This window comes from Hoplias malabaricus, chromosome 7, assembly GCF_029633855.1.
Source record: "Hoplias malabaricus isolate fHopMal1 chromosome 7, fHopMal1.hap1, whole genome shotgun sequence".
Taxonomy (NCBI): Eukaryota; Metazoa; Chordata; class Actinopteri; order Characiformes; family Erythrinidae; genus Hoplias; species Hoplias malabaricus.
In genome coordinates this window covers 12604032-12621996 of record NC_089806.1, presented here as the reverse complement: position 1 = coordinate 12621996, position 17965 = coordinate 12604032, and the positions used below count along the sequence as shown (strand labels likewise).

Sequence of the window (17965 nt, the reverse complement as noted above, 5' to 3'; positions counted from 1 at the left end):
TAGTCCTTGGCAGTGACACGCCCATCTAGCACAAGTATTGGGTCAAGGGAATGCCATGATATGGCAGCCCAAACCATCACTGATCCACCCCCATGCTTCACTCCGGGCATGCAACAGTCTGGGTGGTATGCTTCTTTGGGGCTTCTCCACACCGTGACTCTCCCGGATGTGGGGAAAACAGTAAGGTTGGACTCATCAGAGACATATTTCACACTGTCCACAGCCCAAGATTTGCGCTCCTTGCACCATTGAAACCGACGTTTGGCATTGGCATGAGTGACCAAAGGTGTGGCTATAGCAGCCCGGCCGTGTATATTGACCCTGTGGAGCTCCCGACGGACAGTTCTGGTGGAAACAGGAGAGTTGAGGTGCACATTTAATTCTGCTGTGATTTGGGCAGCCGTGGTTTTGTGTTTTTTGGATACAATCCGGGTCAGCACCCGAACATCCCTCACTTCAGACAGCTTCCTCTTGGGTCCACAGTGAATCCTGTTGGATGTGTTTTGTCCTTCTTGGTGGTATGCTGACATGACCCTGGATACCGTGGCTCTTGATACATCACAGAGACTTGCTGTCTTGGTCACAGATGCGCCAGCAAGACGTGCACCAACAATTTGTTCCTCTTTTGAACTCTGGTATGTCACACAATGTTGTATGCATTGCAATATTTGGAGCAAAACTGTGCTCTTACCCTCTGCTAATTGAACCTTCACACTCTGCTCTTACTGGTGCAATGTGCAATTAATGAAGATTGTCCACCAGGCTGCTTCAATTTAGCCATGAAACCTCCCACACTAAAATGACAGGTGTTTCAGTTTCATTGTCCAACCCCTGTATGTTGGGATATAGAGAGAGTCTGCTATGAAAGCAATGTCTTTTCCTGGGTCGTCCATGGTGATTTCAGCAAGAAAATCAGCACAAAAGCATGGCTTTGTAGTGCGTGCACTTTCCTGGTCTGCCTGCAATCCAGAGCCATCTCCTGTCAAACATGTTCGGTGCATCATAAACAGGGGAACCAGACAATGACCAGAGTGTTGAGCAGCTGAAGTCTTGTAAACAGCACGAATGGGTAAATACTGCACTTTCAAAACTGCAACAATCCTCATCTTCAATCCCCAAAATATTAAAAAGTATATTTAAAGGAAACAAAATGGGACTCAGTGGTAAACACACCTGTGTCCAAGCTTATTCTGTGCGTATTGCAGGCTTCAATTCCTAAATACTGTAAATGGGTTATGTCCTTTTGTCTGTTAAATAACGGTTCAAGTGAAATAACAAAATTACAGATTTCTGTTCTATGACATTTTTAGAAAATGTCCCAAACTATTCTGGAAATGGGGTTTGTATGAAAATAAGTGGGCTGTGGGTATTAGGGGGTAAAATACATAAAGCACAAAACCTTCTCTACCTGCTGAAACTGTTAACAGTGTCGTTTAAAGGTCTGTGTTCACAATTTCTGCGACAATCAGAGGAAATGGGTGTGGAACAGTAGAAGCCCTGGGCGATCCTCGGCTCCTCTTCAATGGACCTGACTGATTACTCACTGAAAGCTGCAATTATCCTTGCTGCTACCATGAAAAACAAATTCAGCCACACGTCCAGAAGCAGGATCAAGCTGGTAGAGAAGAGGAGACGAGCGCGAAAAGAAAAGGCAGTGCTTTGTAACAATAAACACAAGGAGACGTCGCATGATATTCACCTATGAATATAAATTAATTTATTGGCCCAGAAAGCAATGGCAGGGTATACACCTCAGAGCAGGCAGCAAGCAACAGCCTATGGTTTAGACCACGTCATGAAAAATTACAGCAAAAAGGTTTTTTTTGTGTGTTTTCGTTTATTTATTTATGAAATGTAATACTGTTATCACTGGAAATCATCATCTTTTTAAACCTCTACACTTTACAAATAAAATGAACAGCATATGTAAACAGTACTTCTTGTTAAATATAATGCTCCTTTTAAAATGTGCACATCGTTAAAAACAACTCCTCAGAGACGTCAAGGCGAGAGGGTTTCCAGGAGGAACATCTACTGACACTTTCTAAAGGCAGCACGCAAAGAAGAGGGCTGTGACCCCCAGACCTCCTCTTCCTCAGGATTGACATCAAACACACATCAGGAGAGGCAACAGGGTTAAGACCGACATGGTTGGTTTGTGTGGCTCCATCAATTTTTAACCATTAGCGATAATAAATTTATTCAATAAATGAAAAAGAAAGCTTACAGTGCAAAGGAATCTTAAATAAAACAGATAGAAAAAAAATTAACATTCACATTCCCATAGTCTTCAATATTTACCTTTTTTTAACAAAATGAAAAAAAAAAAAAAAAAGGCAGAAGGAAAGTTTGATTCGAGATAATCGTTCAAAATAAAAATCACATTCTCAGCAGCGCGAGAGCAGCTGAGCGCAGAACCGCTCTCATTAAAACCTTCCTGACTTCTGACGGAATGAAGGCATAGAGGAGAAGCGGACGTCATTGTAGTTTTATTCGTTCAGACGCGCTGTCATCCCCTACGTCGTACGAAATGGAAATGTACGCTGGAATTTGCAGCGGAGGGGAAATGAAGAGCTATAGGGGGTAAGTAGTGTTTGTTTACCTGCTGCTAGCAGAAGGGAATCTGTTGAGATGCATCGCATGATTCCTAGAACAGAATCAATAATCTCCATTCACTGTCAAATACAACAATTCAGCTCCAGTTACTCTGGGGTTGCTCGTTCCGGCGGCGATAAATAAAGCATCTTGAAAAGCTCAGGACTGTAATGACATCTGTATTGTCGGAGCCGACTCAGAAAAACCCTGCTAACCACAGAGCGGTAGTGCATGTACTTACTGCGGTATTCGGTCAGTAATGCAACAGGGGGCAGGCGCGTGGCCTTTGAGGATTGACCTTTCCACGGTCAGAAAACGCCACTATGTTTGGAAGGCGGGTGGGTGGAGGTTACATCAGATGTCGGCTGGCACTGATGAAAGAAGCAACAGTGCTGTGATTGGGTGGGAGATTACAGCACACAGCTGTTCACTGCTATTGATTATTGACTGCAAAGCTGGCTGACTAAGCCTTTCCTCTCACCAGACTCTCCACTAGGCTTTGCGGTTCCTGACCCGTTACGCCAAAGCCAGCTAAAATGAAAATGTGGGCATGTAATCACACGGCCGCCTCCCACTGGCCTGTTAAGACACAGTAAACTACTCACCGTCCTGACGACGTAAGCAGGAAGTTCCTTGTCCTCTAGGTGTGAGAGGTTCAGCAAGCTTACACCACTGGCTGTTCTTTTGCTCCTGAACTTTTAGAACCTCCTACTCTCTCTCTCTCTCCCTCCTCAGGATGACACGACAATTTCTTCATCCTCCTCTGGAATGATCAAACAACATACTGACCCAATTTTCTGTTAAAGAAGGTCAGGGTGGCTCTAACGCTTACTAAAAGTTTGAAATGACAAATGCAGGTAGGTTCTGAAACATCTGAACACAAACTGAAATACAGATTATAGCAGAAGTCGAGTGAAACGATCACTGTTCACCACTAGATGGCACTAAGGCAACACAACAATAGCAGGCTAGGGCACCACAAGCATACAAAAAGATCCTCAGCATTGGGCTGATTTCTACTGAAAAGAAATAATCATAATAATTATATTAATAACAATAATAAAAAACCTAACGTCTGGAAAATGAACATTGATGTTGTACTGTACGCATAGAGCAACTTATTCAGTTATAATACAAATGAAATAAATAACACTTTCCTGTTCCCCGAAAAATTAAACTCGTCTATCAATTCCTGATCAGCCATCCTTCAGACTGTAATATCGTCTACATTCGTACCGCATGCTTGAGATGTCCAACTGCTTTATGTAAGAGAGATCCTGCCAAAATTATTACACTTCATTTAAAGTCCGGCACAGCAGAAGCCTCAGAAAGATCAGACTTTCTGCTATTGCTTTTGAAAAGAAAAAAAAAAAAAAATACCAGAATGAGAGACCACCGTCCTGTACTTCACGGTCATGACCAGTTCACTTCATGGTACCTCAGAAATGTGTGTGGCTTCCTTCTTTTGCAATGTAAAACTTCTGCATTGTAGATTTGCCTGCCACAACGCTGCCAACCTTGCCATTAATGAAGCAGTTGAAGAAAATAATGAGAAGAGGAAAAAAACCCAGAAACCACAGTGACTCAGCAAAATACCACAACATGGCGAGGATAGTTCTTAAAAGCACAAAATGTTTCCCTCCCAGAGCAATAAGCAAAGCAGAATCACTGATTTATTCAATTGTGTTAGTTCCTGGCTCTGGGTGATGCCCACAGCACTTGGGCCAGGTTTAATAGTGCTGCCCAAACCGAGGGCTTAAAACAGGGGCTAGTACTGACTGCAAAAACTGTGCAGTTGATGCAGAAGTCAAAGATCTAAGCAGAAATAGAAGCGTTCTCAAACCTCCAGAGGAGCACAAGAGGGCCTTTGTAGATAATTAAGAAGCAAAGATTCTTTCTGTCAAAAACGTGAGTGTTTTTTTAATGCCGTTTCTGTGTTGGTTTCCAGTAAGCCAAAACAGGAAATGCTGGATAGTCTGTACGGAAGTGTTGACGTGTTTAAAGTGGAGATTTGTGCTTGTGTCGGTCCCGGTGGGCACACAATGAGAAGTGAGGGGGATCTCCGGCTCGTCCTCTTTGCTCCCCAGCGCTCCGGTGTGGACTCAGTTCAGGTCGATGGTGTTGAAGACCCACTCGGTGAACTTTTTGAGCTTGGCAGCTGAGTTCTGGGATTCCTCTTGAAGCCTCTGGTTGTCCTCCCACAGCCTCTTGATCTGAGCCTGCAGCTTCAGCTTTTCTTCTCTCTCCTGCAGAGACAGGGAAAAACCCACATAGATCAAAGGGAACACATTAAATACCAAAAATATTTCTGTCGTTTTATAAGCAGATACAGATTTTAAGTTTCATCATAACTTCTGTTCTTGAAGGGAATCAGAACACAGAAGTAAGCCAAAAGGATGAGGATTCGTCAAAATGCGCCAAAAGAAAGACAGTAAGAGATTTCAAAGCAGCGGGGCAGCGTATCTGCATTAATGATGAAAACATGGTACATTTTTTAAAAATGATTTATCAAAGGACATTAGTTTTTCGGTCCAATTGTAAACCGAGAGCACCACCTGGTGGAATATATAATTTTTTTTAGATGATATACATTCAAATTTACATTAATTGTAATAAGAAAATGAACATTTCTGCCAGAAATGTGTCTCATCACAGAATTTAAATGATAAATTATAACTCATATGGAGTTCTGAATTGCAGTCCCAGGACTTCTGACATAAGAATATTTATATAATTTATTTATGCTGGCAGCTCTTATTCAGAGCGACACTGCATCAGCTCCTGTAAATATAAAGCTCATCTAAAGACATGTGTTTGATTATAATAACAATGTGCCTGTGGTCTAACACAGGAGTCTTCCATATTTTAGAGGAAGATGTATTTCCTTCACCTTCTTCAAGTCCTCCTGCAACATCTTCACCAAGGCTTCCAGCTGTGCAATCTTCCCAGCAAACCCTACAGGGATCTCACTGCAGAACAGGGTCAAAAGAGATGGTTTAAGGGTTTCTGCATGTATTCCAGTGGCTGGCATTGTGTCAGTAAGACAAGGTGGTGGTGTGTTCAGAAGGGAGCAAGGAACTCACTTGGGAGAGAGACGATGGGGCACTGGCGGAATGTCCAGTTGCTGAGAACTTACTGAGCTTTCACCTCGATGACTGATGTCCTGAGAACTGAACATAAATCCTCTCTGGACTGAGGGAGGGGCATGAGAAGATAGAGTGAGTAGTGGTAGAGAGAAAGACAGACAGTAAAGAGAGAAAAGGAAGAAAGGATGAAAAAAAGAAATAGAATGACAGAATAGAACGAGAGACATGAAAAAAGTAAATGAGAAATGATGTTGATAATATGAAAAAAATGATAAAGGAGAGGCAGATTTAATCAAAGTATGCTGAAAGATATGTTAGTAACATGATTAATAAGTTCAATATGTTTCACACAGGTCTTTGCACCTCAAAGGCTTAAAAATGTAACTCATTTAAATGTATTTTTTTTTCAGGACACTTACTTTGCACTTGTTTTTTTGTCTAATTTTATGCGAAACAGTGTCACACGTAAAAAAAAATCTATATAACAATAACAATAATAATAATAATAATAATAATAATAAAGGCAGCCTGGTGTGCAGGACTGTGAGAAACCTGAGGCAATATAAAGAGAGTAGAAGAATAGCTCACTGCGTGGGGGTCTCCCCTCACCCTCGAAAGCGTTGGCAGCATCTACCAGGTGTGTCCAGTCCAAGCCGCTGTCAGCATCTGTGTCGGGGAGGGGCATGAGGCCAAGCTCTGGAGAGGGGAGTCTCTGGCGCTCGTGCAGGTCTGCTAGAGAGGTGTCAGATGCGGAGAGGTCACCTGACGTGCAGCCAATGAGAAAACATGACATAATGCGTGTGAGCTGACTCAGCACTCATACAAACTAGAATGGAGGCAAGTCAGCGCGGGATGAGACTGGACATTGACCCATGTGTCACACTGATGAGGAAACATTTGCTTTTTCAAAATAATAGATAAATGAATCAAACCTGCAGATGAATTTTTAGATTTACATTTTACTAACTGTTTGAAAAACTTAGACTGAATTAAAAAATCTTTCTAATGCAAGTCCAATGGAGTCTAAAAAGATATCACAGTTTGTACTAATGCAATGTAGGTGGTACAACTTAAAGCATGTCTGTGTGGGGTACTATGGACAACCTCTGTTAACACAATTGGAGTTTGTATTATGTGACACGTATGTGTAATACAGACTGGGTATTACCTGGGGGGTAGGACATTCTCAGCGCTGCACTAGTGCGTTAGTGTGTGTTGTTCTAGTACCAGTGGATCAGACACAGCAGTGCTATTGGAGTTTTTAAACCCTGTGTCCACTCGTTAGACACACTTTGTTGGTCCACTTTGTAGATGTAAAGTCAGAGACAGTAGCACACTCTAAACCACGTTTTTGCTGGTCATACTTTACCCCTTCAACAAGGACAGCTGTGGCCCGGTGGTTAGGGAACCGGGCTGGGCTTGTAACCAGAAGGTTGCTGGTTCGATCCCCAGAGGTCATGACTGAAGTGCCCTTGCGCAAAGGTACCTATTCTCCAACTGCTCCCCCGGCGCCGGAGCTAGGGCTGCCCACCGCTCCAGGCATGTGTGTTAATGCAGTGATTGGGTTAAAAACATAGAACAAATTCATCTGTGTGTAAAGTGATTTTAATTCTAATGATTCATCAATGGAGACAGGACGCTGTTGGCTGGATATTTCTGGTTGGTGGACTTTTCTTAGTTCAACTCCAGTCTCCGTCTGATCCAATTGTACTAAAGCAACACACACTGACATGCTACCATATCGTTAGTGTCACTGTAGTCCTGTCAATAGGCCACAAACCCCCCATGAAACACACTCGGTGGTTGTTCTATGGGTGCCCCAGGTTAAAAAAGAAAATATGCGGGGGGAGGAGGAAAAAAAACAAAAAACTACCACATGACCCACATGACTACATACTGTAAATTTAGAGCTACAAAGAGAATCTCTGACATGACATGAGTTGAAATTAGCGTAACAGCGTGAAACAGCATAAACATTATGGCTGAAAGGTGTACAGTAAGTTTGATATTTCTCAGTAAATCCACAAGAAAAACTAACTCAAACACTACTTACCTTGCAATATTAAAACAACTGAAGATACTGCTTTGTAATTCCCTCCTCTATCCCTCCATTATGATTATACACACAAAACATACAATTAAAAATGTACAGGCAATAGCAAGTGCTGATTCATTTTGAATAGATTTTTTTAACCAACATCTGCTAGGTTTGTCCAACCTGAAAGACTAGCTATTCAGACAGAGCATGGATAAGTCAGTTCACACCTCTGACTTGCATTGACTTGCCCTGTGATTACACACGTACATGATGTAGAGTGACAATGTAGTTGTAACTGTCATAGAATAGCACAGACAGAAAACGAGCTTTCTCACCATGCATTTTGATGCCCAGTTTGTAGGAGGGTCTGCGGAGGGGGGCTCCGCGGGTTGTGGGGGATCGCGGAAGAGTGGAGCAGCTGAACAGAACATCACTGGCCACAGCCTGCTCTAGCACCGTGTCACCCAGAGATGGCAACCTCTGACCTCGATATATGCTCTCATCTGATAAAGTGCGATGCAGGGAACGCCGGCCTGTGCCTGATGGCCCAGAGGATGATCCTGGCTGAAGGGACAGGAGGAAAAACAAGACAAGACATGACATAAAATGTGTGCATGTGTACATTTAGAAAAAAATGGTCCGTTTATAATAACGTGAGACAAAGAGCACTTTCAAACAACAGTAGGACTATAAAGGCAAGTCTGGGAAAGTTTTTAATGTGGGCCTAACCTGTGTGTGGCACAGATCCAACAATCCGAACAATTGTGACACAGCTCTGATGCATTCATTGTAGACATTGTTCAAGTCAGATCTGAGCCACTTCTACATGTGTTCCTAGACTGGACATGCATTCAATTTGTGGTGATGCAACCTCAATGAGGTTATAAATGACTTTACTGCTCCCCTCCTCTGTTCCTGCGTCATCGTTCAGTTTTAACATGGCTGCAACCCCTTGAGTGTCTGCATATAGTGCAGGTCCCTTGACACTTACTTTTTAATCTTTATATTGCTTAAGAAACTACATTTTATCGTAATTAGATACTTTTTTGTTCAAGATGGATGTGGTCAGACTCATCATTTTAGGGACCTGGGTCCATTCCCATTAAAGACAAGTAAGAGCAATCACACATGAGAAAACAAGGTAGAACAGAGCAATGAGGATTGTAATGTGAATGTAGACCTAGTGCATCACAATCAAAACAAGACCATGTCTACTCCAGAATCCAGAGTTTACCCACAAAGAGTATGCTACAAATACAGATGAGGTTCATACTTTGCTTTTGTTTTTACTGCAGTTGTGTTATGTTACTGCAATGTAATCTTTAGAATTTCCCCAGGCTCTATGAGCTAAGGCACATCTATAAGGGTACCTTGTCATCATGGTGGCGGGCAGGAGGGCTGTCCAGAGTAATGAGTTTCTTCAGATCCTCCTCTACAGTAGATTTTCCAAGGGGCTGAGGAGAATGCAGGTCTCTAAGAGAAGGTCGAATCTGAGGTGGCCCACCATCTGCACCTTCACCTTGAGGTCTTCTGGGAAATAAGCAACAAAAATAACATTCAGATTCATTAGTATGAGAAATTTCAAGTGTTTATTAAAAATGTACAAAAACACAAACACTAGTTACACACTGGATGATAAGTTTTTTCAGCCATAACATTATAATGAGTCAAGAAATCTTTTTTTGATTTAAACCTGAAAAAACGCATTTGTAAAATTATTTCTTTAAATAAACATTCAACCATGAAACAAGACAAGCACAAATTCTGCCTGTTTTTTTTTCCACTGTCATTCCCCTGTTCAAACATCAGGAGGCGATAGTGCGATGCAAAACTAAAGAGAATGCACAACTAAAATATCACCTGCTAAATTCAGCTTCACCTCTAAAGTCTTATTGGCACAAGTAAAGACCGTGAGATTGAATTTAAAACTAAACTGCCTTTAGCTACACAGCAGTGTCTTCCTAAACTTAAATTCTTATTACCAGAGAACACACAAGACTGCACAGCCTGCCTACAGAGTACACTGGGGAAGTGCCTCTTACAGGTTCATATCACACATTGTTCTCATACTTCCTAATCTTATATTGCATTTTAGAATTAAAGAGTCTGATTCTGTTGAGTGTGCTTTAAAATTAATGTATACAAAGACCTCTGATTCATTTATGTCCCCTGCAGAAAAATCTCTTATAACTTCAATATAAATGGGTTAGCCATAGACTGAAGAGGTTAAAAGCATTGGCATTTCACCAAGTCATAAACATTATATTCCATTCTTCCAGTCTTAAATTTTAAAACTTATGGTTCACACAGTCCATATAACAAAAGCCCCACTATAAATTAAGCTGTCTTTATATACTACGTTCCTGTTTCAGCAAGAGTCCTGTATGAGATCATTTGAGGTTCACTATTAAAAGGTTCCCCAAAAGTTGCAATTACTATTAAGTTTTTCCCTGTGCTTACATCATATAGTCACAATCTCCTGGCATTTATGAAGTCACCCTTACTTGCGTGTGTCTCCAAAATCCACAGAGTTGATGGTGCTGCCAGGCTTCCTCCATCCAATGAGATACTTGCTGGTTGCTCCCTGCCGTGGGTAGAAACTCTTGGGGCATGGGGAGACAGAGCTCTGGGAGGAGGAAGGTGAAGTTGCTGAAGGAGACTCATCTCGTGGAGAACTGTGGCTGGAGCTTAGCACAGCAGGACTCACAGAGTGACGAGAGCTGTGTGGAAAACAAACACAAAATGGTAAGCATTTACACTAGAAATGCCAAGCGGCAGTCATTTGACCACTGTGAAATATTACTTAAAGCGGCACGTCTGACTGACCTACTTCTACACACAAGTGCCAAGCAGCTTCTTTTCCTGTCATTTCCCAGAACTTTCCTGAATTTCAAACTTTGATTCTTTTCTGCCATTTGGTGGTTTCTAATTTTGTTATTCAGACATTAGCACTTTGAAACTTTTGGTTTGTATCATTTCCAATGAAATGGAACTAAGGTAAGTGACCATGAATGCGTGTGAGCACCTGGAGTGGGAAGCCATGTCACTGAGACTATAGGTGCTCCCGTCCCGCACCAGCAGGTGAGTTGGGGGGCTGCGCGTGACTGGGACCTCTGCAGGGGACACCGGCGACTCTGCAGCTGGGGGCGATCTCTCTAAAACCCTTCGGCTGCTTTCAGAGGGGCCGTGCCAGGGAGAGGAGGATCTGTCCCGGGACGAGGGGGCACCCACAGCCAGCAGGGAGCTGGAGCTGCCATGAGGGGGTCCATAAGATGTGGCATCGATACCGCTGTCGGCTGAAGCCCCCTGCAGGTAGCCACCTCCACCCAGACCGTTGGGCTCTGAATCACCATCTCCCGTGCCTCCTCCTCCAAGGTCATACCACTTCTCATCACTGTGACCCCCACTGGATGCTGTACTGGACAGTGTGTTGCTGCTAGAATGGGGTCCCTCCGACTGAGGAAGGCAGAGAAGAAAGAAACCAAACCATATATTTCATAGTTTAGGACTACTATTCATTTTAATTAATTTTCTACTGATTTAAAAAAAGGCTTTACAAACTAAACGCTAACAAGGACTATCGGAAGAAAGCTATTCAATGAAAAAGACAATAATAATAAAGAATTTTGTTCCTACTACAGTATTTTCTGTTATTTTTTTTATATATATATTAAATATCAATATCAAATATTCAATATTCTATTAAAAACAATTATTTAAATCTTCCTTGGGCAGTGAATCAAAACATAAATGCACTTTTTGTCAGAAATTATCACAAAACATGAAGTGACACACCATAGCTTCTCTGTGTTTTAATAATCAAAAATTCAGTCAGGGGTCATTTAAAAGCAGAATGTCATGGTTGTATTCTCATAAAACCCAAGGCAAATCCACCACTACCCACCTGGCTACTCTTCTTTGGAGAGAGGTGAATGACCTGCTCCTGCCGCTGAATGCGTGGGCCGCCTGAATAAGAAGATCCAGACTTTGAGACTGGAGCATCTACAGAGTATAGAGACATAATGATGTTTACCACACAGTGTACACTATAGAACAGCACATTTCCGAGGGTGCTTAATTGAGAAAAACTGCTGATGTGTTTTGTAAAATAGGACAAAACAGCAGGAAGAAGAAAGACACACTTGAGAAGCGCTTGAGACTCATTATACCAGGCAATGTCATCAACGCAACATACCCCCACACAAACGCCTAAGAGCTGACACGGCCATTACTGTTCTCATTGCAAAATATTCCTATATTCAAGCTCCTCACATCAAATTCAGATTCTAAAGAAGTTCAGTGGAGGTAACTGTGAAGCTCGGTGTGATGAGGCACAGCTTCTTCATGACAGAATATTCTGTGTAAATGAAACTATTGTGTAATTGCTGAGGAGTTACATAACAGGTAACACTGCAAAAATAGATGGCAAAAGTAATTAGGGAACAGCTTCCAGAAGGAGAAATAAGTTGAATGGGAGGGAAGAGAGAGAGAGAGAGAGAGAGAGAGAGAGAGAGAGAGAGAGTAAGAAATAGAAGTGCTGAAGAATCTGACATTATGCTTGCAATGACCTCAGGTCCTTTAAAAACTAGTTAGTGGGTGCTTAGATGGAACGCACCTCAAAACTGGCTTGTAACTCACTCACTCATGAATTTTTAGGAACTGGTCTACAAGAAGCACTGCCCATGACCTTGTTCATTCGATATGTTTCTCAGCATCTTTAGCTACTGAATATAAACCAACCAGTGAGGTATGTGTATATATAAACATATTTACAGTTTCATCATCATTGCATAGATCTAAATTGTTAAATTCCACACTTGATTCACTTTAATGCACTTTAAATGTAATTTAATACACATTTGATCACATTTAATAAAGGATTTATTAGACAAACTAGGCACCTATTTTTTCCTGTAAATAATGGGAATTGTCAGGAAAATTGATAAACACAATCACAAACTACACTAGATAGGAACACACCTCCTAATCATTTAATTCTGGTGTTTCATTCATTACTGAATTTGAGCGTGGTACTATACTCTAACACCAGCGTTGCAAGAAGTCAGATAATGATATGTCTTTCCCCTCATAGTCAACTCTGAGTGATATTGACAAGTTAAAATGTTTAGGAACCACAGCAAACTAGCCATAAAATGGCAGAACACATGCAACACTTTACACTGTACACTGCATACAGTGCAGTAAAGTCACCAATGCTTTGAGGAAGTTTGGGAGATGGAGGGATCGTGCTTCTCAATCTAGCAGTCTGATGGATGAGTCTGATTTTGGAAAATGCCAGAAAATTTAGTGGAGGAAGGACAATGCTATGGGCTGTTTCTCAGGGGTTGGCTTAGGTCACTGTGAAGGGAAATTTTAATGCTTCAGCATTCCAAGACATTTTGGACATTTGTAAGCATTCAATATTGTGGGAGCAGATTTGGGGTAATCCCTTTTCTGTTTGAAAAGGACTGTGCCCCAGTGCACAAAGCAAGTCCCATAAAGGCATTGTTGGGTAAATTGTGTGTAAGAACTAGACTGGCTGACACAGAGCCCAGAACTTGACTCCATCAAACATTGGGGTGTACTTTATTTATTTTTGAGCCAGGCCTTTTCATCCCACATCAGTGTCTGACCATACACTGGCTCTTCTTGAACAGACACACCAAAACCTTATAGAAAACCCTGATAGATTAATGAAAGCTATTACAGCTGCATAGGGCTATAAAATGCACTGTAGGTACAATGTGTAGGTGTCCCACAATTTTTGTACATGAATTGTCATGTATAACAATTGAAGACACCCGTGTTAACACTTTTCTAATGGTAGTGTTCTTCTGAGCAAAAATGCATGTTGCTGTAAAAACACTCTCCACCCTGTACCTTAGATTGAAAGTGTGGGTTTCGTTTCAAACTCAGTGTGCTAGAACACAGAGCAAAGCCACAAAAACTGTGTCACTCTCCAATTACCTACTGGCGGCACAGTGAGTCACATACATAAATGCAGTACTCCGGCCAGGGGGAAAAAATAAATTACAAAAAACAATCCGTACAGTACAGTTTGTGTACAGAAACGCACACATTTCATTTTTATCAATTGTGGTCTCAAGGAGGGTCCCTTTCCTGTATGCACATCCGCAAACCTGCATGGCATTCAGAAATGACACAGAGGGGGGGTATTTCCTTCAGTACTCAGTGAAAAGCATTTCCTTCCTATTCTTAGCACTTTACTTCCTGCCTGTGTCCCTCCTCAGGGTTGAATACCTTATTGCTGTGCTAGGGAAATGATCACTTAGAATGATTATTAAGTTGTAACCGTAAATCCATTACGTTAAATGATTACACAATTATACCTGGCTAGTCTGTGCAATGTAGTGCCATTTAATTTCTTTCTATTAAAATCTCTTGTAATTTAGCATGATATCCACTGACTTGCAACTATAAATCTATCCTGATGTAAACCCTCCTGCAATGGCATTTTCCCTAGAAATTATTCTGAACCTATATCAGGAGCAGGTCAAAAATTGGGCATTGGTCTTTCTTGACCTGAACGTACATCCACAATTATGTGAGGGGAGAATAATTCTAGGCTGTGGTAACCATGTCAGTGTACAGGCATCACAGTCTATTGCACTGGCTGCTTGGGATGTGTTTAATGTGGGCTGCACTATGTTATTACTGGCCAAGACTAAGAGAGAAAGAGCAGGACATGTAAGAAAACTAAAAGGGGTCAAAACAAGAACAGAGGTGGGCAATTCAACCACAAGAACCGCCCACATCCTCAAAATGAAATGGTAACAAAGAAAAACACTGGGGAGACAGAGAGGGGTGAGGCCTGGCCAAGTCATTGCAGTCAAGCATGAAAGAAGGAAAGAAAGAACGGGAGGATTCCTGTCAAACACAGGAGACGTGGTGATGTTCAGGAATGAAGAGAAAGAGGGGGGAAATTACAAAAAATAAAAACAGGGACGTGGAGTACAAGAGAAAAGCAAACCTTTGAGAGCGACAGAATGAGACACAGAGTGAAAGAGGCAAGGGAGAAAGAAAGTGAGAAAATGGATTCAGTATAGACAGTGAGAGCAAATAAGCAAGAGGGAGCTACAGAGAGACAGTAGAGAGTGAAAAAGAGACAGAGAGAGAGGCTACAAGAACACAAAGCCCTGCTTATACAACTGTACCGACAGGAATATGGAGATATTTTTGTACTTTCTGATTCTGCAGTTCTAAAGGATAGCGCTAAAGATAGCACATAAGTGTTCTGTCTCTCACTTGATATAGTTTAGTATCAAAGACTATCAAAGACCATCTGTCCATGCTACAGCTTCATTGACTATGCAGAGATATAGCTAAGTAACTGATACTAAGGAAACCACGGAGGTATAGCCAAGAGGATGTGAAAATGTGTGCAGCAGACTGTCAGCTAATACCATATTTAAGTGTTAAACTGATTCATATTGTTGTGGTATTCAAATTAGCCCACAACTGAAACACACACAGGTCAGGTTTTAGCCACTAGCTGGACATTCTTTCCTTCTCACACAAAAAGGAGCAAACCACAACCCCACTAGCAAAACACTATCATTAGGTAGCAGAACTACTTTGACCAAAAGCACCTGCAAGTACTTTGTATTTTTAACCACAAAATGTGTTCCCTACAGAAACAACATACACCCTATACTTTAAACTCCACTTTCACAATGTTAGAGTGATTTGGAAATGCTATGCTCAGTTAGTTTCCACCCAAATAATGTGTCTATCTACATTTATGCCAATAATGGAGTAACTGGGTAGAATGTTTCAGTACAATATGGTTATTAACTCACATGACAGTCCCTGTGACCATTAGCATCTTAAAATAGAAAATATAGAAGTAGGCGATTACACAAATGAATGAGAACTACACCTATCAGGCAAATCTAGAATGAATGGGTAAAAAGTCTGACAAGCTAGAACATGTTTAAAGTTATTAACTACAGGATGAGATCTTTTAGGTTATGTCCAGAACATGGCTGCCATATTGGATCAAGGGCAAGTCCCCCGCCATTTCTACAGCTGGACAACATCTCCCTATATATGGACAATATATTTAGAAAAGCTTGGCAGCACATTACATCTCAATATCGATCACGTTGAGAGAGGCATAAACCAAGGTAAAATTTTAATAGTTGCCGTGTTCTATTTAGCCATTTCATGACTGTCACTACACAGAATGAGAGGTAACAAGAGGGAGGGCAGCTCAGTGCAAATTCAAAAAAGTGTTCAGGAATAATATGCTGTTTATTCCTAGCCATGTGTGGGAGAGAGGGTGCAGAAATTCTAATTCATTGCGGAGAGATCACAGGTTAGTCTGCTTAGTTCATAGACAAGCTTCAAAAGGGAAAAAAGAACCCACACAGCTTCAGAGGTCAAAGCAATGCTTCACTTCCACTCCCCTTCAATTACAGCAATTACTGCACACTGGACAAAAAACAAGGGAGAACTGGTTCTCAAAAAGGCACTGAGCTGTGCTTAAGGAAATAATGCTGGCTTTTGGCTAGAAGAAGCTCCATGGAGACAGTGCATTAGCATGCAATTTCCTCTTCATATGGTGCTCCTGAGGAGTGGAGTGAATGTCTCCACGCACACAGCTGCATTTCACTGCAAGAGCTGCCTGACTATGAGAGGCCAAGATGAAAGATAAAGCACCAAGCTTAATTCATTTTCAGTCCATTATTGATGATCTGATATGCTATACATAGTGATTGTGATTCTTTCATTTACTGTTTATATCTTTCTGCTGTCGGTAACATTCCTTTCAAAACATGATTAACCCATTACTTGCTTTCACCATCATCATTTTCCCATTTCCTGTCTTCACTTCTTCCTTCATTCATTCAAACATCCATACTCATTCATTTAATTGACCAGTTCATTCTTTTTCATGTAGTCACTAGCTCACTCCCTCATTCCTGTACTGTGATTCGCCCAGTCGATGGTTAATCAGTGATTAATAGGCCGTGGGCTGACCTGCTGCTGCTCTGTCCGAGTCATCCACTCTGGGCCAGCTCGGGGTGGATTTACCACTGCTTCCCCCGTCGCCCATTATCTGTCGCTCTGGCGGGAGAGGAGAGTGTCTATTTGGCCCAAATCTGAAACACACAAAATTCATATCAATCCACACTGCATCATATACAGAGTCTAAGCTTAAGGTTGTTTAAACCCTTCAGATTTGCAAGTATTGCTGATAATAAAAAGTATAACGTAATGTAACAATGACTAATGCATACACTACTATACAACACAGAGCCCTATTTTCATTGAAAAGAAATGAAATGTGGTCTTTGATTTTGCACAATACTATGCGCCCACATTTGTGGGTTTAAAATAGAGACTTGATTGATTGATTTGTATTATAAAGTTATTATTGTGCATACAGTTTTGTACAGGCAAGCACATTGCATATTCTTTCAGTGATCTAACAAACATGAACAAAACGGTGACAAAAAGGAAGAGAGATGGACCAACAAAAAGACATGAAGGAAATTTGGGAAAGGTGTGGGAGGACAGTATAGAAAGGGAGAGAAAGATAGAGAGGGTGCTTCTGTAGCTCAGAGTCTCTCACCCCTCAGGCATGGACTTCTGCCTCCAGTGGGCGGAGCTGCCCGAACCTGTGTCACTGGAGCAGGAGAGGTTGCTGGGGGAGCTGCGGTTGTGAGGGGAGCGACCCATCACAATGGAAGAGGCCAGTGAGTAGTTCTCTGAGCCTGGAGACATTCTGAGAATGGGATAAATACAGATAAACAAAGTGAAACAGAAAGGAGGAACAAGAAACAAAAAAGAGGGCATGTTGGGACAATAAAAAAAAAATAATAATAATAATAATAATAAATTTGTCAAAAAAAAAACTGATTTGAAGATTAGTTGAGTACTCAAAAAATACATAATTTAATTGGGGCATTACAAACCTCTTAGAATCCAAAGGCCGTCCATCACTGGACACACTGCGGGGGATAGCTGCAGCCCTTTCTGGACGCTCAGCGGACAGTGTCTTGCCCATGCTGGCCCCAAGGCTGACGGCACGGTTGGGGGTGCCACTGTGGCTCTGAGGCGAGGCAGTGAGGGACTGCTGGGGGCTGGAGGACGTGCGCTGCCATTTGTTGTTGTTGCTGCGAAATGGGAACTTGTACTCGAAAGAGCCACTATCCCCACTTCCCTTATACTCCCCTACTGGCATACGATATAGCTCCGAACAGCCCCTAGAGGAAACAGC

At 41.8% G+C, this 17965-nt stretch overlaps 1 protein-coding gene across 5 annotated transcripts in view; it reads right to left on the bottom strand.

Annotated features, from left to right (window-relative positions):
- Nucleotides 1-1880: 1880 nt before the first annotated feature.
- Nucleotides 1881-17965, bottom strand: part of sipa1l1 (signal-induced proliferation-associated 1 like 1) — an 82444-nt gene continuing 66359 nt past the window's right edge. For 2 of the 5 annotated variants that reach the window (XM_066676441.1, XM_066676436.1), the window contains 12 exons: nt 17661-17951; nt 17318-17470; nt 16723-16844; nt 11624-11721; nt 10745-11175; nt 10224-10439; nt 9090-9249; nt 8055-8283; nt 6270-6443; nt 5679-5787; nt 5486-5564; nt 1881-4841 (listed from right to left, as the gene is read on the bottom strand). In XM_066676441.1, coding sequence (XP_066532538.1) covers nt 4698-4841; nt 5486-5564; nt 5679-5787; nt 6270-6443; nt 8055-8283; nt 9090-9249; nt 10224-10439; nt 10745-11175; nt 11624-11721; nt 16723-16844; nt 17318-17470; nt 17661-17951 — 2206 coding nt within the window. In that variant the 3' untranslated portion in view covers nt 1881-4697. The remainder of the gene's footprint in view (nt 4842-5485; nt 5565-5678; nt 5788-6269; nt 6444-8054; nt 8284-9089; nt 9250-10223; nt 10440-10744; nt 11176-11623; nt 11722-16722; nt 16845-17317; nt 17471-17660; nt 17952-17965) is intronic. The other 3 variants (XM_066676439.1, XM_066676440.1, XM_066676437.1) reach the window with 3 other exon arrangements.